The 26846-nt window shown below is 40.8% G+C and overlaps 1 protein-coding gene across 1 annotated transcript in view; it reads left to right on the top strand.

Moving 5' to 3' along the window:
• The window catches only part of TRDN (triadin), a 195353-nt gene that overhangs the window by 63305 nt on the left and 105202 nt on the right, over positions 1-26846 (top strand). The window contains exons 5-6 of the mRNA XM_019538202.1: positions 1686-1715; positions 26693-26752. Coding sequence (XP_019393747.1) covers positions 1686-1715; positions 26693-26752 — 90 coding nt within the window. The remainder of the gene's footprint in view (positions 1-1685; positions 1716-26692; positions 26753-26846) is intronic.

Genomic DNA, 26846 nt, shown 5'->3' with positions numbered 1-26846 from the left:
GGCTCCTTACTTTTCCCAGCCACTGTTTCCCAGGCACTGAACCTACATGTCTGCATAGTAGCGGGCACCAGTCTCCTAAGACTTATGAACTTCAATGCTGAACACTCAGGAGCCTCCTTTATTGAGTCTAAGCTTGCAGTGGATCCATCTCATAGGAGCTATGTCACAGTAACTATGGCAATAAAGGGGATATAAAATCTGAGCAGAACAGAATTCTTCATTATTTGCAAAATTCACAACAGAAGAATTCTGTGAGTATGCAGTGGGCTTCAGGTTTGGGATTTATCAGCCAGCCTATTTTCTGAGTGCTAAAAATTTGCATAAAATCTTCACTACCATGGAAATACCAAGATTAAAAAAACATAGTACAACTTAGTTGATGCCACAATACAATTGTTTACTGAGAGGATCGTCAAGGGCCTGGTGAGGATATCATGGCAATGATTAAAGGGGGGCGGAGAAAAGAAGAGGAGTAATGATAATTATGAGCCTGAAGAAAGCAAAGATAACCTTGCTAGGGATGCAAATTGCAGGCAAAGATAATAGGGATACAAATAATGACAGTGAGGGTGGCACGTGACAGGGCTAATATCAGTGTTAGTAGCCACTAGAAAGGATTAAAACGCTTATCACAGTACCTTCTTTACCACAATGAATTCCTTCATCCCCAGCATTATCACTCATATTTATCTTTAATAATTGGAAAAGACTCAATGTTTTATACTGGGCCAGAATAAAAAATGTAATCTTCAATATACATGGTGAAAAATATTCTGTAAAAGACTTTGCAGTATTTAACAATGTGTACTCAGTGCATGCTAAAATTGCTCAGCATTTTCATGAAAGCTATTTAAAAGTATAATAATGGTGTCTTAGATGCTTAGTACATTTTATCTTTCATTTTTCTAGATCAATGGTTACAGTTGATAATGTTGTTTTTTCTTCTGGACTAGTTAAACCTTTACAGACAAATCCATTTATTTGACAGCTGTATTTTTTTTCTGCTTTTTTACTAAAATTTCTAGCTATAAAAAGAGAAACTATTCATCATCTCTTTATGCCTGTGCTTCTGCAGCTTGAAACTGGTATTGCTGCCTTTTTATACAAAGATAATTGTTGATAGGGGCAAAATAAGATGGATAATCTTTTGGAATGTGCAGTACAAAAAAAATGAAAAATGAAGAATGCTGAAAATAACATATTATTAGACACAAGTCCCAACAAAAAGTTCAGAAGTTTTAATAGCAAACTCTATAGTAGTAGCCCAAACATAATAACTAGCAATGTCATCACTACATTGTATGGAAACTTCTACAGTATAGAATAAAACGGTGGAATTAAAAGCATAATTTTAAAATGAACTATTTGCAAAGTATACTTAGTTGCATTTTGCACAACTAATATTTTTTAAGTATGGGCCAGTAATGTTTCAGTGATGTTGTAGCTGTGATGGTCCAGGAATTGAGAGGCAGAGATTTTTTTGGGTGACATCTTTTATTTCACCAACTGAATAGTTGGGATAAAGTTAGACAAGCTTTCTTCAAGTTTAAATATGGAAGTCATTCTAAACCATTAGATCTGCTTCAAAGGCTACGGAAATCAGGGTAGTTTATCAGGCTTTATTTTGTATTTCAAACTTGTTCTAATTTTTCATTTTTACCTTAATTTTCTTCCTCCCTTTTTAGGTGAAATCCACCCTCCAACCAAAAAGAAAGGTAAGTGAGGCTGTAAAAATAATTATAGTTTAATAAGAAACAAAAAAAGGTAAAAAGAGCTGTGTAAACAATACTGTGCCACCTTGCAGAGAGTGCAGACCCATGGCTGAATATTTTTTATCAGGTTTTTACTGGTATTACAAAGAATAAATAGAACAAATCTGGGGTCTCTGGGAAAAATGGCATTTTTATACCACTTCCTAACCATGCTTGGGAGCACCATAATGAAACACACTAGCCCTGCTCTTGACATGGCATGCTCTTCTCCCCTCCCTTCCCTTGCAAAAATGTAGCCATCCATGGTATAGTGCATAGGAAATTCCACAAGTTCTTTGTCTTGAATGTGGCTTTTGACACATGATTAGCACTGCTTACTACCTTACATATTTTTGAGGAGAATGTCTGTGGAGGTGTGTTTGGAGCAGATGTCTGTGCCTCACAGTGCCTCCCTGCCTCCCCTCCCCATTGCAGTTAGGAAGCAGAGCAGACAAGAGAGGCACTTGTACCAGATGATAAAAGCTACATCTGTACTTAGATACAGAGAACATGAAAGTAGGCGATGTCATATGTGACCTGTACTTATGCAGGTACTAAACTTGCATTCACCACCTATTTAAGCAAATGACTCTCCGTATATTAAAGTATTTGACTTGTGGGTAGTAAATTAGGGAAAGATGGCAGTGTCTTTATTTTTCATATTAATTATAGTACCAAAAACTTTCATGTGATTTCCAACTCATGGAAATTCAGACTTGATTTAAAAGATTTTATAGACAAAGATGCTCTATACTCTGGTTAGGTGACAGTAGCATAACTAAGGCAGGGCAACTGGGACAGCAGCCCTAGGCACCAGCTTAAGGTGAGGAAGTGCAGTGGGGTCAGAAAAATAATATCTGCTGCAGCTGCAGCCATATGTCTGTTGTGGTGGCATCAACAGCTGGAATTTACTGCTGTTCCCATGTATTGCCACTGCCCTGGGCACCTAGCTGTCGTGTTACACCTCTACTCCCTGTCCTCTTGACATAAATGCTTGTGTCAGTTGAAGCCAATGCTTAAGTACAATCCATCTATCGATACAAAAAATATTACTAGGTAAGAAAAACCATCATGCCATTAAATAGTTGGGACCAGTTAGTTTTTGGGAAAAAAAATCTGAAGCATGCATTATTCTTTCCAAAACTGTACGACCTCTTATTTACATTGGAAAAAAAATGGCCTTAATTATACTATTAAAGGAGCGAACTCTCTCATAATACTGCCAAAAATGCCTACACAGACATAACGTATTTCAGTTTGGAAAGCAAAATAAACTGCTGGCATAAAGTCACTCATTTCAGAGCTTATGTCAGCACAAGTGACATTCTTAATAAGTAGTTAAGGAAATACAGATTAAATGAAGGTATTGTAAAGTGGCTACATGACTGGTTGGATCAACTTGATCAACAAGTGGTCATCCATAGCTCAATGTCCATTTGAGATGAGATCTCAAGTTAGGTCCCAAAGCGGTTGGTCCTAGGTCTGGTGTTGTTTCATATCTTCATTAATGATTTGGAGGATTGAGTTCACATTTCATACATTTGCAAATAGTAGCAAGTTGGATGGAACTGCAGATACTCCTAGAGAAGGGGTTGGCAACCTACAACCCATAGGTCCAATGTCACAGTGGACCATAAGCTGAATATAAGTCAACAGCATGCTCTTGTTGCTAAAAAGGCCAATAGTAGACGTGCTGTATTAATGGGAGTGTCAATTACAAGTAAAAGTATGTGATTCTTCTACTCTTTTCAACACTGGTGCGACCTCACCTGGAGGACTGCATCCAGTTTGTGACCCTCTACTTCAAGAAAGATGTGGACATATTGGAAAGAGTCCAGCAGACAGTGAAAAAAATCATTAGAAGTTTGGGAAGCAAGACTTAAGATGAAATGCTGGCAGAAGAAGCTTCTTTAGTCCTGAAAAAAGAAGGCTTAGAGAGGATTTTATAACCGTCTTCAAATACCTGAAGAGTGATTGATAAATATTTACACTGCCAACTGGCATAGCTGTACTGGTAAAACAGTTCTAGCGTAGGATTCTGAAAATAGGTTTTGGACTCCTAAATTGTTCATGCACTTTTGAAAATATTATCCAATAATGAATCTGAAATATTGTAGAGAACAGACACATACCTTTTGGATATGTGTGTATGAGAAATACCTCAATAGCAGGACATAAATGCTATCAGAGTTTCTTTCTTCTAGCTGCAAATGGGCCAAATAAACAAATCTTAGACTACTATGTACATAATATGAAAACGATGGCCTTATATTGAACTTGCCAATATGTCTGGATAATTCATTATTGAATTAATTTGTCCCTGAAGTATGTATACATCTGTGTATTTACTACTTTCAAAATTCAGTTGATTTTTCTTTTATATTTCCATATGGCAGTGTTCATTTTCTTGAATAAGAGTTGTTGTTTCACAGCTCTATAAATGGTCCTTAGGCTACTTCTAACAAAGTGATTTGTGAATCTTTTGTGTAAAGAATATTATGTTAAAAAATCATTAATTTAGTTCTGAAGGTGAGAAATACAACACTACTTTCCCAAGTATATGTTTTTTGTATTTTTATTTTTTTCATAGCATTCATTTCTGTTAACATTTTCTTAACAATCCTATCTTGCCTTTTATCCTGATCAATATAGCAATAGTGTATCCACTCTAAGAGAGCATTTTATAGTGCGAAAAAAATATTTTTCACATTATCCAGAGAAAAAACAGCTACTTACCCCTTAGGCAAGAGCAAATGTTCAATTCCAGTTTTCCAAGCTGTAAGGAGCAAAGGTTTGTAACTTGTGTTCACAAAGCCTTCACATCCAAACTGCACTGCCGTCTTCTTGAAGAGATTTATTGACCTCATGTGGTCATGAAAGATCCAGGGGACAGAAGCATACAGTACTTTGGGTTTTCAGGTCCTTCAGCTACCCCCAAAATTAGGGTGGCAAAACTCTAACTTGTTATCAAAGCTCTAATTTTAGGATGTTGCATAAAAAAAAGTGTAGCTAAGCTTGTTGCTTTTAAACAAGGTGTGGAGTGATCACAGTGTTCTGGTCCTTTACATCCACTAAAGAGGCAGTACTAGGAGGACTGTAATAAAGGTCGGGCACTTGCTGGGAAGAAAGAGATTATAATCTGCACTATGACTGCATGTGTCTCTGTCTCCCTAAAATCACACAGGGAAAAAGGTATGACATTTCACTCCATCCAAGTGGGTGTCTGTAGTTCCAGAACTAGAATAAGAGCTGTTGTTTGGTGTGGGTTAAGAATAGACTTGAAGAAAATAATAGTTTATTTTCCACATGAAGAAAAAGTACTCATTACTCCTCTCTGCTGTCCATCTCATTTTTTCCCACTAGAATGTGAGTATAAACAAGGTCTTTACAAATTTCTGACAAGCAAAAGTAATGTTTGTGTAATTTCACATATATATTGGCTGAGACTGTTTCCCAGAACACCAAAATCCTTTAGCCTGTATTTTTCATTGGCCTTTCCTTACCTGGTAATTTCAAGAGGGTAGGTAGCAAGTTGACTCTGCTTACATGGTCCTCTAAGTTGTGTTCAGAATGTGCAGTATAAAAGGTTTCCTTCAGCACATCAAGCACCTAGTGACATTTTTGGATGTGTTTGTGGACACCGCGCCGGGTGATTTAATTAGTGCAGTTTGCTAATTAAAAGTCCCTGTGTGTGATGTGAATCAGCATCCCCATGGAACTCCATACCAAAAAAATGGTGGTGGAGCACTTTGAACTAACGCTCATTTAACATGTTTTATTTCAAAGTGCTCCACTGCCATTTTTTCAGTGTGGGGACATGCAAGGGTGCTGATAAACATGAAGTGGAAGGCTGCTGGAGTGTATCGATTTCTGTGCTCTTGCAGACTTTATTAATTGAGTCTGCTCGGATGCACTGGAAATCCAGTGTGTTGGAGCAGGCTCCCTGCACATCTATAGGAGTCCCTAGTGAGTACATCTACACATGTGCTTTACACATGCAGAGTAAACTAATTAGCTCCACAGTAAAGCATCATGGTCCACATGTATACCTGTATCGGAGCACAGTAAACTAATTGACAGTACACAGTAAACTAAGACAGTATCTGATGATGGGGTCATTTACTGCACTGAAGCACACATGAAGATGATGATTGGATAGGGGCCAGACTTCTGCCTGCTGCCTCACTACATGGCTTCCTGTGCCCCAGCCACCCCTGTCCCCACCCCCCGGCCACTTGATGCCACCACCTGTAGCCCCAGCGTACACCCTGTCAGCCCAGCTTGCTCTGCCCTAGCTTGTATTGCTGCTGTCCCAGGCACATGTGTAGATGCTCATGTCCTGGGCACATGTGTATGCCTGGCTCAAATAGCTCTAAACTTTATTGCTTCACCTTAATTTCATGAGAACATGCCCCCAGGATGAGGTAAGTACATCACCAAGCATAACATTTTCAAAAGCATGTGCCAGCCCAGTAGCTGACAAGAAACAGGGGTCCTGGGCAAATTTCAGTGCTTGTTAATTATCTAACAAGGATAAGGCACAAAATGTCTCTGGAAGGTGTTTGGAAGATAATTAGGGTAATATGAATGCATTTTAAGTTTTCAAAAGATAGAGGCTAAGGAAATATTCTCCAGGCTCAGTCTCACGGCTTTTTAGCGGAGAAAAAGTTGAATCAATTTGTAATGGAAAAGTTGTTCTTGATGCTGACAAAGCTTAGCCGCTCTCCTGACTGACACACACATTACTTCGCCTCATTCTGAGGAAGGTATTTTCTGTCTGCCTGAGTACGGGTAATACAGAGCCCCAGCAGTGATGTTTAACTGCATTGTTTCTAAACTCCAATATTGCAAAGAATGTAAACCTTACTTCTCAAAGCTATTTTGCTATCTCAATCATACCAGTAGGTCTCTCAAAAAAGACTTTTAGGGAAAAATAATGTTACATGCAATTAATGACAGAAAGGATGAAAGAGCCTGTGTATTTCCAGATTGATTTGCACAACTCATAATTTATAACTTGCCCAATGATTTTTTGGCCTGATAAAGTTAAGAAAAGGAATGGACTTGAAACTAATTTTACATGCCAAGTGAAAATTCAAGAGCATGGCTCCATCCATCTCTGACTCATTAATTCTTTATTAAAATGTAACTAGTATTTCAGTTTCATTTGGTACAAAAGCCATTCCAGAATAAAGTAATCTTGATTTTTTTTTTACTTTCCTCATCCCACCCTTTTCAGACTGTTACAAGCTCAGAGTTCGTTATTATTAGGGAAGTGCTTATGGATGCACACAGAATGCATTGATCTGGATCCCAGAACCATATGTTTAGGGGAGGGGGAGAAATCTTTATCTTAAGAAAATAAGAGCTAATAAATATTTGAGGATCTTTCACTTCCAAGGCCCCAGCCACTGTGATGATCTTTTATATGACAAACACTACACAATTTCCAGAGACTGTAGATGCTGCTTCACCATCACTTAAGTCAAGGACCACATGCAATGCCTTCTGTTCTGTAAGTTGTAAGATTGTCTTGAACTATGAAAACCCTACATCATACAGATGATTAGAATGTTTTCCCCTGATGAAAATATTGACTATTTAGTTTAAAATCAAACCTTAGAATAGTTAGATTTGGAATAGCCAAAGTGGTACCTAAAGTTTCATTTTCCTGTATAGGATGCCCTACTTAGATGGACTTTGTATTCTATGATATCCTACAGTTTTCCATTTGGGGGTGAAAGCTGTGCATGATGGAAGATGAAGGCCAGCTCTTGAGCCCATTTCATAGTGTGGGACAATAAGAGAACTGAGTTATAACTCCCAGGAGTCACTGTGGCAGCAGATCTGAATCCCAAATGAGGAATATTTGGGCTTTGTTCCAAAGAAAATGGAAACTGGACACTGTGAAAAATTTCACTTGTAAAAAATGTGTTTTCTATTGAACCAGTTTAACCCAACCAGATACACTGAGATGCCCTGGCATATCAAGACTAGGGTAAAAGATCGATGGTTGAGTTAAATGTCATTGTAATAAAATCTGTTCTAAGAAATACAGGGCAATGTGTTGATGTATTTATAACTCCCAACTCACCTGGAGCCCCAAGAGCAAAAGGCAATTCATTTTATAGAAGTGGAATATTATTTGATTGACAGCAGATGGAAAAAGTAATATGCTTCATTGGTCTTGAAGTAGTAAAATATAAGCAGAGATGCTAGTATCAACTTTAGTTTTCATGTATGTAGGAGGCTGTGGGAGAAGGCATGTACATTACATTTTTTTCATAGTTTCATAGTTTCTAGGGTTGGAAGGGACCTGAGCAGATCATCTAGTCCGACCCCCTGCCATGGCAGGAAAGAATACTGGGGTCACACGACCCCAGCAAGATGTTCATCTAGCCTCCTCTTAAAAACCCCCAGGGTAGCAGCCTGCACCACTTCTCTTGGAAGTTGGTTCCAGACCCTAGCCGCCCTGACAGTGAAGTAGTGCCTCCTGATATCTAACCTAAACCTACCCTCTGCCACCTTGTGACCATTATTCCTGGTCACTCCAGGCAGTGCTCGGGGGAACAGTGACTCCCCCAGTGCCTGCTGATCCCCCCTGACTAGTTTATTACAGGCCACAAGATCGCCCCCTCAGCCTTCTCTTGTGGAGGCTGAACAGGTTCAGGTCCCGTAGCCTCTCCTCATAGGACCTGCCCTGTTGTGCTCTGATCATATGAGTGGCCCTCCTCTGGACCCTCTCCATGCTGTCGACATCCCTCTTGAAGTGTGGAACATTTGATTGTTTAAAAATACAGTTCAAATTGATTTTAACAGTATCTTTCACACAATGGCATCCATTTATGTATAGTTCTCCAAACAACCTGCTTGTATGGTCCTACAGAAAATATATCACCCTGAAATCAAAGCACTTATCAGGCTGGTGACAGGGATGCCAAAAACCAGTCTATTTAGTGTTTCTGAGGCTGACAGCTTAGGTGGAGGCATGCCAAAGTAGGCTCTGAGTGAAGAAGCTAATTAAAATTTACACAATCAGATTCTAATTCATGCTAAATCTGAAAGTACAAAGCAAAATCAATTTTGGTTCAATAAGCCAGCTGGAAATTCTTTCATTGTATAGAGTAACATAAAGCTTGCTGGTTTATCTTATGGTACTCATCATAGTTTTTATTTTCTTCCATAATTGTTTATCGCTATAAAGTCTGACAGAGATCCACTTTATACAGGGTCCAGATTCTCACTGACTAGTATTATGTAACATGGGCATCCATGGAACGCAACAGCTGGGTGCAGTTGGCTTTTGCAGCAAGCTTTTAAAAGTCACTTCAGAAGAGCGAAATATGGCTAGGTTACTACCACAGTCTTGTAACCCCAGTTGCCAAGATAGTGTTGTTAATGGTGTTAAAAATGTAACACACCTTTAGCTTTATCTTGGCAGCTAAAAGTTTTTGGGGATCTAGATCCAGATAAGAATTTGCATGTAAAACTCCTGCCTTTATCCCACTTTGGGTACCGAGGACCAAAACCGAGACACTGAAATTCTTGCTTAGCTGTCACCTAATTTTGGAGGCACCTAACTTCCCTAAATACCCAAATTTCCAACCTTAATGTTTTCCACATGCCTACAATTTTATTTCTGTACACTGCCAGAACTGGCTTCGTCTTTATAGTACTAAACATCTCAGTGTCTGGATTATGCCCAAATCCCAACTGCAAAAAGTAGCCGCTCTTTTGTTTATGCCAGCTGATTGGCTTCATACTCTGGGCATGTGTGGTAGCCAAGGCTCTGAACAGAATGTGGCAGCTGCTACCTTTTTTCAAAACATGCTTGGAGGAGGAGTTAGCACTTGCACATCCTTTAGTGAGTAGCACAGGGTGGGAATTCAGGATGTGGTGGACTTGGGTTCAATTTTCATTCTGGCTTCCAAATTGCATTGTGAGAAACCCTGATTCTCTCTTTATATTGTATAGGAAACTTAAGCACTTGAGTCAAAGTTGTAGCTTCCTCTTGCTGGGCTGGCATCGGCAAGTTAGGCATTGGAGCACTCTAGCATTGTGGGACATGGATCGTGTTGTGGACCTAGTCTTTAGTCAAAACACAGCCCAGCTGTTAATATTTGTAGTCACAAGTATTGTCCAATGCAATGTTTACAGGGAAGCATAAATAATTTGCTGAGAGGATATCATTAAAACACAGGCAGGGACAAAAGTACTTTCTAGGGGATAAATTACTGCCTAATGATGAGTTTTCCAAGTAACCGTGAGCTGGTTACTTACCCAATTTTTGAAATGGGAATAATAACATTTTCTTTCTTCTATGCCTTGTGTGTCACTGTATGTGGGTTTATGTAGGTATGCCTAACACAAAGTGGCTGTCCTCTCAGCTGGGGCCTCCTTGATGGAAATAATTAATAACAAAGAATAATAATATGTATTCTGCTTAAACAGTGAGATAACAAAAAAACCCAAGATCACAGTAAAGCAAGCAAGCTGAAAATGATCCTCTGTTTGCTGATGAAAATGTAAAAGCCTTCTTCTACCTTACCATGAAGGGGCTGTGTCTTTTTATTCATGCTAATATGAGGCTGAAGTGTGCTGTGAGAACGCTGCTAACAGAGACTGCTTCAGGGAACTATAATTTACTTCTCTCTCTCCACCCCTCATCTTCCCCATGCCTGGTCTTTGTAGTGTAGGGTAAATGCAGGGCTGTTGTGAAACACTGTAAACTCTTGATAAAGAAAATTAACATAGTAAAGGGGGTGGGTAGAGGGTAAACTTGCAAAACTGCATGTTCAGCAGGGATTTTCAGAAAACTGCAGTTAAAAAGCTGCAGCCTGTGAGCCTGATGCTTCAGCAGAGTATAACATGTCTTGGTTTTACAGCATACAGCTATGCAGACCTGCTAAAAATATAGTGAAATATATCTCCTTTTAGCCTTTGAAGATGATTGGCGAGCAGGCTGAAAGCTTTTTTTCTTGGATGTACTTTAAATAATTATACTTGTATTATGTGTTTTCTCAGACCACTGGAAAAGTCAAGCAGTTCTCATATTTACAAAAATAAACTCTTTATCCATTCAAAAAAACCAGAAATGTTTGGCTAATTTTTTGTTTTTTTGATATCTAAAGAAAACATAACAGTGAAATACATCTTTTAAAAAATATACTCCTTCACAATAATTTAATAAACTGTGCTGTCATCTCATAAAGAATCAGAATGGTTGCCTTGGTGACAAAGATTATCCTTGCAGCTGCTTGATTCTGTCATTTTTCTAAACATGAATTCATAATACTTAGGATTTATTAACAACGTGTCACAATGATAGAGATAAATTGCAGGTTTTAAACTGGCCATGTAAGTCTTCTATGATATTACAGCTGCTTTGTCAACTCAGCAATAAGATTTGATGTGATTACTAGAAAATTAAAGCCATTTGTCATAAAGGATAAGCCAGAGAATATCAAAACTGTGCAGTAAAATCCTCAATAGAAAAATCTAATATGTTTCCTTCTGTTTAAATATTTTGGAGTTAGCTAGCTGTTACAATTTTATGCCGTGTAAGTAGCATGGGAACTTAGATTATTTTTTGTAGTGATAACATTTAACTCATGTCAGAATTAATATAGTCATATCAATCCATTATATGTTATATTTGATGATGGTTAAAGTTATATACCAAGATTTGGAAGAAATGTTAATGTTGTACATTTTAGGTTCATGGTACCATGCATTTATTTCTTCAAGATATTGTCTAGTCTGTTGTATCATAAGTGTTGCTGCATAGCAGATAATTCAGTGAAAATTTCTGAAGTTCTTGTTTTGGGAGTGTAACGGGTTGTCACTCACCCTTTTATTTGTCCTGGGGCAAACTTCCCCATAATGAAACAAACATAAACAAGTAATAAAGGGTTAACTGAAACCTGTGGTCCTTCCTCAGCACCACAGCCTTCCCTCTCATCCTCAGCTCCCCTCCTTGGGAGCTTTTAACATCCTCCAGCCAGGCAATCATCCCTCAGCTGACCCTGTGCCCCTGAGCAATCGGTACCCAAAGTGGGATAAAGGCAGGAGTTTTACATGCAAATTCTTATCTGGATCTAGACCCCAAAAAGTTTTAGCTGCTAAGATAAAGCTAAAGATGTGTTACATTTTAAACAGCATTAACAACACTATCTTGGCAACTGGGGTTACAAGTTATCGAGCCATATTTCGCTCTTCTGAAGTGACTTTTAAAAGCTTGCTGCAAAAGTCAACTGCACCCAGCTGTTGTGTTCCATGGACGCCCATGAAATTTTTCATGTCCAGATTCATAAAACTCCCTGTAACTGGGTGCATGGCTCATGGGTGGGACCCCAGCTGAAAGGGGTTAAAGAGCTGGGGTCCCACCCATGAGCCATGCACCCAGTTACAGGGAGTTTGTCATGGAGCTCACTTTAGATTACCTGCCCTAGCAGTAAGCTTTCCATACAGCATATGAACATTCTTTACCAAATTACTATCTAGTGTTCCACTAAAAGTATTAGAAATCAAAAACAGCTTGATCTTAAGCACAGGAAAAATTTGAAAAGAGGAGAATAAAAGACTTGAAAATCAAGTAATAATTAGAATAATTTGAAGTCAGTGAAGCTCTGACTGATAACACCTGCAGAGAATCTGCCTCCAAATATTTGGGCCCATGTGTTAGTTTATGTGCCTGTAGCAGGAGAGACTTATGTCAGCTGGGTGAGGAGTGGAGCTGGCAGGACGCCACACCAGAACAGAGTGCAGTGAAAGTGAAACTGCGGGGAGAAAAGACACCGCGGTAAAAGAAAAAAAGGAAAAAGAATGGTGAAGCTGGTGGGGCCAGCTCCCGCATCAGCTTGGGCATGCTTTATGGCAGTGTGCCAGGGCCAATTTGCTGGTTGGCCCCCTGAGACCTGGATAAAAATCCCGGTGGAAGAACAGATGATAGGAACAGATATGAGGTCCCTGATGGGCCCAGAGTGGCCAGGAACAGAACAGATTCCCACTGAAGGGATGTAGTGGCTGCCCCAGGAAGGGGCTTTTCCAGATAGGCAGAGCCAGACAAGGCTCAGTGACTTACCCAAAGAAGCACCATGAACTTCGGACATGTGTAACCCAGATGTAGATCCAGGCGGGACTTGAAGGGACAAGAAAAGATGGATGTCTGAGTCACAGCAAGTATAGAGCCAAGAGAGTGAGAGAGATGCCAGGGACCAAGGTAACCCAAGGTCTAGAAGACACTTAGGCAGGACAAAGAATAGTCGGAAAAAACTCAGAGGAGATAACATCCCAGTTCGACCGTCATAAATTCAGAGGACCAAAACACCGGAGTTCACACTGGGCCAACTCTAGTAAGCTGGAAACAATATCTTTGGCTAGCATTAGGTAGGGTGTAGGGGAGGCAGAGTCCCAAGTAGGAAGGACAATTGGGAAAATTAATGGAAGGTACCAGGAAGGGCGAGACAAACCATCTTCCTTCCAATCAAAATAATTTATTCCAGCAAGACATGGGAGGTTAGACCCCCTGGGGCACCTTCCAAGATCTAGCCCAGTAACAAGCCTATCTCTTCCTTAAGCAACGGCAAAACCAGAAAAAAACCCTACAGACATGACGCACAGGTGAATGGCATGGGAGACTACAGTGCCAAATAGATAAGTGGAGCTGTGCAAAGTATATTCTTTGCTCACTTAAGCCATCTCTTTATTGCAGACTTCATTTCAGTGTAAAGATGCTTGAGCTAGCTTCAAGTGAGTTAATATTCATTTTGGAAGTAGTCTAGGGCCCCTAGAAGATGTTATACTTAAGATTCGATTAACCTGTTATTCATGTCTTAAACAGTACCATGGTTACATGTTCAGCACTGGAACCCATAATCAGCAGATTATTGGTCTCAGGCCCAGGGCCACACTAAAGCCAGTTCAGGATTCTGGGGCTGAGATCAAAATTTAGCTGATTGTGGGTTCCAGCCCCAAAACCCCACTTGAGCTGTCTGGAGTTAGTCCAGGGCTGGGACTAACATTCAGCTGGTCCCACCTCTAGGACTGCACCACCAGTTCACTGAGAACCTAGTTTCCAACTTGCCAGTGAAGGGGGTGGGGAGCAGGAGGGGTCTTGAGGTCATAATCTTGGCAATAAAAGGGGAGTTCAGAATCAGGCAGTAGTGGCACAATTGGTAACTGATTCCTGATCCCAAAATCTTGCTTCCTGACATACCATATGTGTGTGGCAGGAGGCTCAAAATTTGGAACCAGGAAACTGATGTCTTTGTACCATTAAATGAACCAGGGGCCTAAGTGTGGCAGCAAGAAGTTCAGTGTGGGCTAATTTACCCTGCTGAGAAGTGTAAATTACATGTTTAGAAGCCAAAAAAAAAGGTAAAAGGTGTAATTTTGAAATAGGCTGGATATACTTTAGAGAAGCAAAAAATTATAACTTAAACATGGCTCCATCCTCCATATCCTGTGGATAAACTCTATATGACTGTGTGTGACTTGCCATGGTGGTTCAAGAACCTTAAATTTATGCTATCCTTTAATTTGTGGCTATATGAAAAGATTTCCAAAGGTTCCAATTAATATCTTTCACAGATTGAATTACCAAAAGTACTTTTTATACATTAAAAAAATCATAAAAGAGAATATATGTGAAGTGATGCACAGCATGATAAATATGTAGATTTAACAGATTTACCAGTGACGGAGAGAGAAATCCAGGGATAGCTAGAGACCACTGGAATTCATGCTGGAAGTGCACTGTATGGTGGCTCCTTTATTATTGCAGTTTCCCCTGATTACTCCTCTACTGCTGATTGGGGGAAAGGCCCTGCAAAAACTGCAACATATTTAAAACTGCAGTTTTCGCTTTCCTGTTGGTCAGAGGATTGACAAGCAGCAAGCGGTTGGGCCCCTCAATCAGGGGATTGATAAGCAACAAGCAGTGGGTCCCCTCCACCAATCAGTGGTGGGAGGGAACACAAGGGAAATTGTGAGTTTAAAGGAGTTGCTATGCAGTGCACTCCCAGCACAAATTCCATTAGTCCCTAGGCATAGGTGTTGGAAGAAAACTTGATCCAAACCTTATTATACTTGAAGTGTCTTTAGTTCTTGATTTCTTCTTAGCCTCTATCCTGGATACTAATAGAGTAATAAAAATGCTACATATATAAACTGCAATGTAGGAAATTATTTGGGCTCATTATTTAATGAGTTATGGTATGTAGCTGACTAGTAGTACTCCATAGGTAGGTCTCTTCCACCTTTTAATAAGTATATCTTTTATATCCTTACTGAAATAATTCCCTCTGTACTTGAAGGTAGTGGAGACTAGTGATGTAGCCATCTTAGGCTTTCTTGTAAAATAGGTATAAGCATCAGCAGCAGATAGAATATATTATTGACTGATATTGACCAATCTTGATTGTGATATGTATTGACTTGCCTGCAGGCTCTTGATAATCTATGCTATTGTTCTTCTATAAATGGAATACAGAAGTTTAAATTTTTCTTTTACTCTTGGGCAAGGTAGTATAAGAGTGATGGTGTAGCCACGATGGTCCAGAAATTATGCAAGAGGCAAGGATTTCTTAGGGTAATATCTTTATTGGACCAACTGTAGAGTACAGTTAGGCAAGAATGTCTTCAATTCAAATAAAACATATTACCCTAAGAAATCCTTTTCTCTTGGACAATACTTTCATTGCCTGGATCAATACCTATTGACGAGGAAGTCTTCTATTAATTTCACTGAATATTAGATTAGGCCCAGCAAATGTAATATGTGTAAGTATTTCTCTGTTGGATTAATTTCGGGGTGATTCATCGTGTAATCTGGAGTCAGAAGGCCAATCCCAACCCTAAAATAATTGGATGAACTTTACATTGTTTTAAATAGAATAAGTACCTCCTGTCATCAGGAAGTAATTTGGTGTACTGTCCAAATTAATTAGACTTCACACACTCAGGTGTGCACTCAGTTTGCATTAAAATAGACACACTTTATATAGTCTTAATGTGCTTAGCAGCCCCCAACTATTATATGACTTCCAGTTTTTCCAAGTCGTGGAGTCTCAATTTTGTCTGTGTACTTTTTTTTTTTAAATTTGGCTTCTGTACCATTTATTTGCTATATTTTTGAAACATGACAGTCAGCAGATCAAATCAAACATATGGCCTGTGCCACCAGTATAAAATTAGTGTAATGGATGAGAGATTTCCTACAGATGAGCTATCATGGTATTTTATAGGCCAAAAAGAAAGAAAACAGATAACCAGCCATGCTTTTATGCAATCCTACCAGTTAATCTCTAATGCAACTTTGACTTACTTTCTGACTGTGATGTTTAGCTGAATTAAACCTTGATGCAGGCTGTGTAAGGTATCCGTGCTTTGTATTGGAGTTCAGGGAAACTCTATTTGTTTCAAATGGAAATTATTCAAAAACAGGAAGATACCATTTGAAAGATGGGGATGTGCCAGTGTCAATACATTGGGAAGCACGTAAGTAATCTAGTGGTATATTTTAATTTTAGCAGCACATCTATAACAACAAGATTCTCATGTTTCTGAGGATTTGATAATGTTTCATCAGTTCTAGAAGCTATATGTTTAATTAGTATGGAAATATGGCTCATCTACAAGGTCATGGATCACATGAAAATTAAGAAATACATTAAAAGATGTATTATGACATAACCTGATTAGTATGCATGAGAAGGATTCTTATAGCCAAAAATTCAAAATTAATTGTATTGCATTGAAGTTTTTTGAGGACAGACCAGCTGAAAATCTTTTAAAATTGTGCTCTTTGAATTTCTTGTCACTGCATCAACTTTCTGTTCTATCAAGACAATCCTTAGTACTTTAATCAGATTTAAAAAAGAAAGCTTGCCTTTTGATACATTAAATGAGTCGTTGCTAGAGACTCTTATCTTTACTTTCTTATCTCAGAAAGTTGTATAGAATATTAGTATAATGCCCTATATTCCAAACTTGACAGCAGAGAACATACATTATCCATTCCCAGAGTAACTCATAATTTAAGTATACACGTAAACAGTATGGGTTTATTTTACATGCACAGAAAAAACATGATTAGCTTTAATGAATCTGAAGAGAAGCATGTATTTTCACTGATTTATAGGAAAAATATAGCAGCTAGTGTTTAGCAAGAACATATTTATTAAAATTTAACAATTCTTTGATATTTATTATTACATAACTCTTAAACCTATTCTTAATTTGGCATAAAATCATAGAAAAACATAGTTAGAAAGGGATTTAGGAGATCATCTAGTCCAATCTCCCAATCCCCAACTCAAGGCAGGCAGAATCATTCCCGTCTAAAATATTCCAGACAAGTTTTTGTCTAACTTTTTTCTTAAAAACTTTAAGGATGGAGATTTTACACACTCTCTGGATAATTGGTTCTAATGGTTAATCATCCTTACAGTTAAAAAGTTCTTCTGAATATTCAGTTTTAATTCCCCTAATTGCAATTAAGACCATTACTTCTTGTTCTGTCACCTGCAGGCAAAGACAATGATCTATAACTATCTCTTTATTACTATACTTTGTGGGTTTGAAGACTGTTATTGAATTCCCCCCCACCCTTTAGACTTCTTGGGCGCTTGTACATGTGATAAAAATTGCCCTTTTTTGCAATTTAACTGCATTACAGTTTTCACGTATGGGTTTTTTTGCGATTTAAATGTCTTCTTTGTGATTCAAATTAAAACACATTCCTATGCATTTTCATTTGGATTGCTGCAAATTAAACCAATACGTCCATGGATCTATCACATGAAAACAGAAATTCACTCAATGATGTGTAATGAGCCCTTTGGCCCACGAGAGGCTGCTGCAACTCTTGTGTAGTAAGCCCCTTTTTCCACTAGATGCCGCTTCAAATTGTGCCTAGGAGAGGAAAAGGATACCTGCAATTTTTAGGTGCTTTGGTGTAATGTGTTTTTTCAGACACCAGGTTTTGCATACCAGGCGTTGCAGTCCACCCAGCCCCCCCGGCCATGCCCAGGCCAGGGTGACAATGGCACCATCACCCCATAATCTGCCCCTGGTTCCATCCAGGAATGATGAATTGCTTGGCTGCCTAAAGCGGGGAGTGACTTCATTTGCTTTCAGAGCAAATGGCTTCCTCCTGATCACAGAATTTTAGCCCATACCCTCCACACATAAGCTCAACCCAGTCAGGCCCATGGCAGTAGGTCTCCCTTAGTCAGAACGGCCCTGTCACCCCATAATCTGCCCTTGGTTCAATCCAGGAATGAAGAATTGGTTATGCATCTAAAGGGGGTGCCCTGGACTACTTTAATTTGCCTTTCATCAGACAGAGAAAATGGCGCCCTTACAACACTGACTGCAGCCCATAGCCTCCATGCTTCATAATTCTTTTTCTTGTGCTGGCTGCATGTACAAGCTTACCCCACAGTCCGATACATTGCAGCAAGCAGCCCTTAATGAGAACAGCACCGTCACCACCTGATCTGCCCCTTGTTCAATCCATGAATGAAGAACCGCTTGAACACTTAAAGGGCGAGGCCTGGATTGCTTTCAGATGCCCTTAAGAGCAAATGGCAGCTGCCGTCTCATAGCAAGTGCAGCCTGTAGCCACCATGTTTCATAATTTTTCCCCCCTTGTATTGGCTGCCGTGTAGTCACAATTACATAGGCTCACACCAAAGTCAGACTCATGGGTGCTCCTGCAACAGCAGCAGGCAGCCATTACTGGCAATGTCACCGTCACCATATTTCCAATTCCAATTAGAGAGGTTCCCCTGGCCCTGGCCATTCCGTTGCCCCTCATTCCCAAGCCACAGCCCCCCAAGCTCTCCTGCTCATTCTCAACCAGGCACCCCTTGTCCTGCCAGTGCCCCTCACTCCTAACCCGCAGATGCCTTCCCCCCATGCCATGCTGGTGCCAATTGGGGATTTACTATTTTTTTCAGTTTTATAATTTTAACAATCCTCTCTAATAGTGCCAACAGCTGTAGTAATGACAACAAAACCAGGGCACCCTGCTTGATGACCTCCTAATGGCCCACATTGAAAGAAAAAAAAATAGAAGTTTTTTAACATAATTAACCTTCACTGATTTATTGAGTATAATTTACGTACATAACCAAATGTCATAGCATTTACAAGGTAACTGTGATCAAGCAGCAGTACTCTTCAACTTTTAAAACCTCAGGCAATAAGCAACGAGTTTTATTACAATGACTTTTATAACAGCAAGCAATAACTTTAGGCATTGTTTATGCTTAAAACAACAAACAAGCAAAAACGATAATCAACAATAATGAGTGACTTTCACTGAAGATAAGCAATACTGTTTTCTATGTTCCTGAGCTGAACTACCCTTTTCTCTCCCATTCTCATGAATGCCTCCTGCCATGTTGCCTGGATGACATTTGGCCACAGATGTGACATGTCTGTCTTTCTATGTCCTGCAATCATACCATACAGGCACTGATGGTGCTAAGATCTCATGTATCCAGGCATTGTTAACAGGCTTCCTACATGATCTGTTTTTTTGGTGGTGTCAGCGTAAGAAGCGGAGATGAAAATCAAGGAATGTGGGGAATTATTCTACGCTCAGAGAATCAGATGAGTGGATAAGATGCAGTCAGGAACAACTACCAGGTAGCTTGCCTGCCTGTCCAAGTTGTTGGACTGCAGGCCCTAAACCACTGCAAAAAGTTGATCAGGAGATCCTCCCTGGTGTGTGTTGCTCTGCGCCTTTCTGCACAGCTTAACTCACTGAGTCTTTAAAGTGGTGTCCAACATCAATCCAATCACGCCCAACTGTCAGTTTAGATGACAGTTCACTTGCATTCCCCTTTCCCCATGTCACAGTCCAGCTTTATCGCCGGAGTCAGTTCAGATGACAGTTCACTTAGATGTTCCCCAGGGCTTCACATGCCAGTTGTGGAGGATGTTGTCCCCGGTCTCTCCTTTTCAGCAGACTTTTCAAGGGCCAGTACTAGTGACCTGCCGCTGTCTTCCTTGCTTGAGGTGGCAGGACTTGCAGTTGAACCCATGCTCGGTGAGCTCTCAGGAACAGACAATGGCCTGGATACCTACTCGTCTCATTGCTTGGCATTCAAGTACCTCCATTAGCAGTTGGAGGTACTGATAATGTGATGCATTATGCTCTTGCTACTTCACATCAGAAAGCAGCCCTCATATTCTTGGCCTTTATTTTGTACCAGACTGCTGTCTTTTGCCATCACTGGGCAAGTCTTCTGGACATATCCAGGTAGATGTGCAAGTTCGCACGTGGGCTGTTGACAATGCCAAACTGGGTTAACCCCTTGGGTTCCCCCAGCACCTGCAGCAGGCTCTTAGTTCCTGCATAGGACCAAGTTGTCCTAGTCTTATGCAACCTGGTCAGATCTCTTCTCTCCCTGGTCTACTCTCTTCTCTCCTCATCGTCAGATGTCTTGGATCAATAAGGGGCACCTGTACCTGGGCCCTCAGTTTATAGGTCTCTTGTTGAGCAAGTCAAGAAAAGTTCACCTCCCTCCAACCCTCGTTTTGGTGCAAAAGGTTTGTACAACAGACATGCTGGTGCCATACTGGCAACTTTGTTTCTTTTGGGCATACTTGCTCCGCACAGTTTTTTTGCAATTTTTGGCACCAAAAAACTGGTCAGTGTAGCTAACCAGTGAGCCATGTACTGATGGGTATGCCAAGGAGGGTCTCCCACAGGGGTCCCTTTCAGGCCATGGCACAATAGAGGCTACCCATCAGTCACCCATGCATCAAGACTCCAGTCCCTGCTCACAGTATCCATACCTGGTGAGACAGTGAGTAAAGATATGAATGAATGAATGAATGACATATAGATTAAATGACTGAATGAATGCATGATTACTAACAAATCTTATGAGGACTAAGGGATCTGAAAATGTTCCCTGGGGAAGAGAAGACTGAAAAGGTGTTGGCTACAAAGGACCAACTCTTGGGATCATCATAAATTCTAGTTTATTGGACAGGATCTGAAGTTACCAATAAAATCATAAATGCAAACTTTGAGTTATGAGTGGTACTGGTCACCTTAGCACATGCATACATATGCACTCACTCATTTAAACCCATGTAGGGTATAGTATTGTAGTGTATAGTAGCTGCTATAGTGATTGTGAGAGCACTGGTGTCAGCATATCTACCTATCTGAGGCCCTGGAGTCAATGGTCAGATTCCTACAAGGTGATGTCTTCTCCAGAAGGGGGGTCACCTTCTTGTCCTCCTGTCTCGGTACGTGAGATGCTGGACGAAAGGGCGCCCCTGAGGGTCACGCTTCACTGCCTTTAATCTCTTTCTGGCAGACTTGTGTGATTCCCCAGCATCATCTTGGCTGCCCAATCCAGAGGTCGTTGTCCCATGTGGGTACATGGCAGCTGTTAGTCACGGGGGTCTCTGCCTGCAGTACCTGAAGTTTCAGGAGTCCACCCTTGACTTACTGACTTAATGGCTGTATTGTCATGGGTTACAGGAATAGTCAATACAGTGGGTGCTTAGTTCCAGGAATCAGTTCCTTGGCTTGATTAACTTAAAATGGCTTGTAGAGTTTTGTAATGGTAAGTTCCTGTGGCTAGGCTATTGTCAATTAACAGCCAAACGTACTTGGTTTGTCATTCATAACATGCATTCATTCAAGGGACCACCCAATATACCAGATTTTATCACTTTACAATTTCAATGCAGTTTTAACAATGGTCCAGGATGTAACTACAGGAAGTACATTCCTTAAGGGTTTAAAAGTATAAAATATAAAATACAAAATGCCATGGTAAAAATGAGACAAATGAAATATAAAAATGCACTGTGAGAAATATATAAAAATGCAATGTGAAGTAGTGAGGATCAAAGGCTACTGGACAGTAAGTGAGTTAGGTTAGCACCAGGATATATTTACCGTCTTTGAAGTGGATATTTTAGTTCTTTTCTTTTCTTTAGTGACACTGAGCTTAACTTGTGTAGATGCAGTCTCTAGGTTTCTCTGACAGAAAGCTACTTCAGCTTGCTGGCTTGTTCTGAGCCTTGCCACACCCATGCGATGGTTGTGCTAGGTCTCTGCCAATACTTAGAAGGAAAAAGAAATGCACAAAATGATGGGGGGAGGTACAGGCAAGAAGGGGCTTCTGTTAAATCCATGTCCAGAAGGGAAATGTACAAAGGGGGCTTTCTGCTACAGGGGGACTTGGTGGTCATCTGTAAGTACATAAAGACTGAATATCAAGAGCTCAGAGAAAAAACTGTTCACTATGGGATGCCCCAGGGGAGGACAAGAAGCAATGGCCACAAACTGTTAGAGGATGGTTTCAGGTTGGATGTAAGGAAGTAATTCTTTATGGTAAGTGTGGCCATAATTTGGAAAAGACTTCCCAAAGAGATGGTGTAGTCCCTAACCTTGGAAGTGTTCAAGAGGAGACTGGACAGATATTTTTCTGGGTTCATTTAATCTCAGCATCATTCCTGCCCTAAGTAGGGTGGTTGGACTCAATGATCCCTGCTAGCCCTTAATTTCTATGAATCTCTGATTCTAAGATAATTAACCCTCTATTCATCAAGCTTATCTGCTGAACACTGAGGCAGGCTTGCTCACACATTGTCCACCATGGATGACAACAGACTGCCATGCATGACAGTGGCCAGCATGCCCCCCCAGGTCCATGCTTCCTCTGTCAAGTTGAGGTGCATCATGATTACCAAGACCAATCCAGCTCCCAGCCCCCTTGTTCCTATCCATTAATTTGCCACTAGCACAAAGTTAATAATGCTTCTCTACTTTGAGTGCTTTCATTTTCTGTTTGAACCAGCATGTGCTTCTCTGATTCTACAGCTGCATGCATCAGAACTACTTTGCCTCATGTTAAACCCCCTCTTCCCCTGGACTTTGACCAGGCCTGGGCCAGCGTCCTGGGCCATCCCCCGCCCTGGGTCAGTGCCAGGGAAGGGGCATGTGCGATCCTGGTTGGCCAGGGATCCCTAACACTGGTGTCTGGGGCAGTGAGTCACAGTGTCTGGGTCACTGAGCTTGGCAAATGTTCTTATCTTTAGTCCAACTCCCCAGAACTCCCCCAGCAATGATGGCAGGCCATTCTGAGCATGGCATTCACAGGTGCCAGTGAAAATTGCAACTGTTGCATTGCAGAAAATATGTAAGCAGAGCAGTGCTCCCATGAATTTGAATGAAAGCAGCACTCTTGAGGAACCACTGCTACCCCCTGCCTTCCACTAAAACATACCTTTTCAGTATACTGTGGCTGAATTTCCCAACCCCCTCCTTCCCAAACCACATATTCACATGGAGGTTTTACAGAAAACCCAGCAAATGGTTCTCTGTGATCCTGTGGGACCATTAAGTGCGGCCACTCGCTTTATGACTATCAGGTCAGTTCTTTCCTCATTGGGCATGACAGCGTTAAATGAAGATCAGAGTAGTTTTAGGATTACTCTGAAGGTGCGATGGCATAACAGTATTTCCCTGGCCCCTTGTTGCTACCAGCACAGGACAGCACAGGCACGATAGGGTTCACAATTTTATTTATTATCCCCTCTCCTTTCCCCAGTACTGGGCAAGAGCCCACTCACACATGCCAAGGAAGGCATTGATTCCTATGGCAATGTCATCCTTAGTATCAGGGGTTGGAGTCGTGTACTGCTGTGACAGGTATCCGTCCAGCCATCAGAGGAGGTTGCATGGCAGGCCAGGCTTGCCCCCCGTGCTGTTGTAGTAAAGGGTCCTGAGCCAGGAGTGCAGGTGCACAGGGAGCCAGCAGGTTCAGCAGCAACAGGGCATAGTGGCTCAGGCAACTCGGTGCACTGGGCACAGGCTGTCCTCATTCACTGGTGGCTGTGAGCAGTTGCCCAGTGCCTCAGATATGTTTCCTATTGGAGTATCAGGACAGTTTGTGGTCTCTTGGTTAGGTGTGCTTTCCTGAACACCAGTCCCCCCAAATGACTGGAGACAAACATCTCCTGCATCTTTGCTGATAGTGATAGACAGCTTGTCATAGAATGGATCAATTGTGCGTGCTGCCCTGGAACAAGAGTTCTCATCCCTGGCCCAATGAAAAGCACATTTCAGGACCTTGATCTTGTTGTGGCACTGTGTCCAGTCCTGGTTGTGCCTGCGCATCTTTATTTCTATTTATGACTGATGACTTTTTCAAGGCATGGGGTGAGAGGAGGGAGATACTGTGGGTGGGGGAAAGGGTGGTTGTTGTCAGGCTGCCAGACACAGCGCTGGAGCCACAGCCCAGTGGGGTGGGCCCCCTACACATGATTCAGTGCCCAACACCCAGCCTGGCACAACACCCCTATTTTAGCCTCCCTGAATGGACCTGGGCTGGCCATATGCTGTGAAGGGTTAATGAAAGTGCTCCATGGCCCCACTGTGGGGGGGAGTGGTATGACTCGCAGTTTGGTGGGGAGGAAATGGGGGGGGGGTGTCACAGGCCAGCTGGGCACTGTGAGTATATCAATTTAATTGCAGACTGACTGAGCACTGCAACTTTATTAGCCACTGGGCTTTTTGGTTCCGGATTGAGAAGGTGATGTTGGAAAGGAAAGAAATGACAAGTTTCACTTACAAAAAAGAATGAATTTTACTTATGACAACAAAAGATATAGTTTGCATATATAGTAGTTAATAAAAAGGTTAAGCTAATAAGCAGACAACATAACAATACAGATTACAATTGACAATGATAATAAAACAGATAAAGAAATTAACCAAGAGGTCCCACTTGGTTAGTAACTTATCGGTAGTCCCTTGGTTAGAAGATGCACGGGAAGTTGAATCAGCGAAGTCAGACGTCTCTGAACTGGGCTGCTCGAAGGATACCGGTGGAAGCCCCTCAGTCAGGATCTGGTCTCCCTCTCACAGGGAGTAAGAGATATCCACCCTTCCCGAGGGTTACTATGACGTGTGTGTTCTTTTCTATTCTAATTATGCTAATTTTTAGTTATATAGCCATTCATAATATTACTTTATAGCTGTTATCCTATGGGGTTAAAAGGTGTTAGAAATTATTATAATAAGTTACTGCCCAAGCTTGGGTTTATCCAATAAGCAAGTTGCAACACAACATCTTCAGGTTTAAAATTAACATTACCCCGCCTAAATCCAGCCCCTTCAAAACTCTCTGACTATGCTTTTTTGAGATGTCCTTTCTTGAAATGTACTAGATAAGCTGGGCAGTTGAATCCAGTTTTTATCATCATCCAGGCTAAATTCTGAGCGAGAAAGAACTATTAGGTCAGCTAATTTCACAGCTATAGCTTTGTCTATGAGGCCTGGTCAGTTCCACAAACAGTTACAAGTTACATTTGCAGGTTACAAAAATACGAGCTTCATATTAGACAAAAGTTCCAAATGCCTCCAAGAAGCACATATTTATAGCTTATTAATTTCTTTGGTTCCGGCCATCACAGGGGGGCTATGGAACATGCTCTCACTGCTTCAGGATGCCAGGCCATCTGTGGTGCAGCTCTGTGCCATGCCACGCACCCTGACAGCAGGGCTGGCGCTAATGGGGGGTTTCAAGAGGGACCAAGCCACCCCAAAATTGCATGTAGCCATGCACACAGCCATATGTACTGCCAGCACATCTGGCTCAGTCTCCACGGAAACCCCTGGGACCATGCTATCATGGAAGCCCAGCCATTTGAGCAGGGACTGCTGGGAAATGTAGCGCCTCTGGAAACCAAAAAACATGGAGGGACAGAGCTAAAACTAGCCCCTGTACTAACACTATACTGGCTGTACACAGTGGTGGTGTCACCAGCACCACTGCCAAGTGCTGGCGATGCTCCTTCCACCCCCTTCACATCTCAATCCTCAGAACAAGAGTTACAGCAGCAGAAAATGGTAAGTTTGCAATTGAGGGGGTGTGCATTGGCACGTTAGCAAAGCACATTAATATTTGGGGGAACTTGAATATTTCCTATTGCTACAGCTTCAGGGGGGAAGAGGGGTTGTGTTTCAGGAGTGAGGGGATTACTGGTGTGCCAGTGCCCCCTAGTGTTATTGAGTATGAAAGACATCACCAGGGTGGATTTTTATATGGCTCCCCCTGCTGTAATTTACTGTGAATTGTGCACTAAGGTTAATATGATTTAAAGGCTCTCACCTGTAAACATATCATTTCAATTTTGATAATCCTATTTAATTTAATGAGGATTAAACCGCGTTACGTGTACAAGTGCCTCTCTTCTCCAGAATTAATAACCCCAGTTTTCCAATCTCTGTTCATAAATCATATTTTCTTGAACTCTTGTCCTAGTTGTTGCTTTATTCTGGATTCTTTCTAATTTTCTGGCGTCTTTCTAGAAGTTCAGGGCCCAAAAATGGGTGCAGAATTCCAGGTGAGGTTGACCAGGGTGAAATAATCCCCTCCCTTGATCTTCCAGTGACATTCTTGCTAATGTGACTCAGTGATGTATTGGCATTTTTTTTTCAAAAAGAGCACCCTGTTGACTCAAAATCTTCTTCTAGTCTACAAGCCTCAGGCCCTTTTCTGCAATACTGAAGCCTAGCCTAGACATATATTTTACTGAATTTAAAACTGAACCTTTACTGCAGGCCCTTAACATCAAGTGCAATCTTAACAAGGTAGCTGCCATATATGATTTATAATAGTTAACAGCAGATTGCTTATCAGGTCTTTTAAAAACAAGGCTGTAATTTTTCTCTAGCTTTCAAAAATGGATAAGGAGTTTTAAATTATTGAAAGAATAACGTACATCGAGAATAATACTTTGTACCTATTACTTAGGACTCCAAATATATAGCTCAGATTGATATAACTTTAATGTAAGTTAAGCATTTATGTGTTTTTATTATTAAAAGTTATTTTCTTTATTTCTGTGAGAATTCTTGTCCTCCCAATAAATATATGTTATATTGTTTCCAGAAATTCATAGAGACAAGCCTGAAAGAGAAGAAAAACTTGAAAAACGAGTACCAACTAAAGGTAGTGATATCTATTCATATTTCTTCATTTATGTGTATATGAGTAAGTAATATATATTATTTTATCTGAAAATTCCTTTGAGAGCCTAAACCAA

This window comes from Crocodylus porosus, unplaced genomic scaffold (genome assembly GCF_001723895.1).
Source record: "Crocodylus porosus isolate Cpor-Errol unplaced genomic scaffold, CroPor_comp1, whole genome shotgun sequence".
NCBI classification, from domain to species: Eukaryota; Metazoa; Chordata; order Crocodylia; family Crocodylidae; genus Crocodylus; species Crocodylus porosus.
This window is presented reverse-complemented; position numbering and strand designations above follow the sequence as displayed.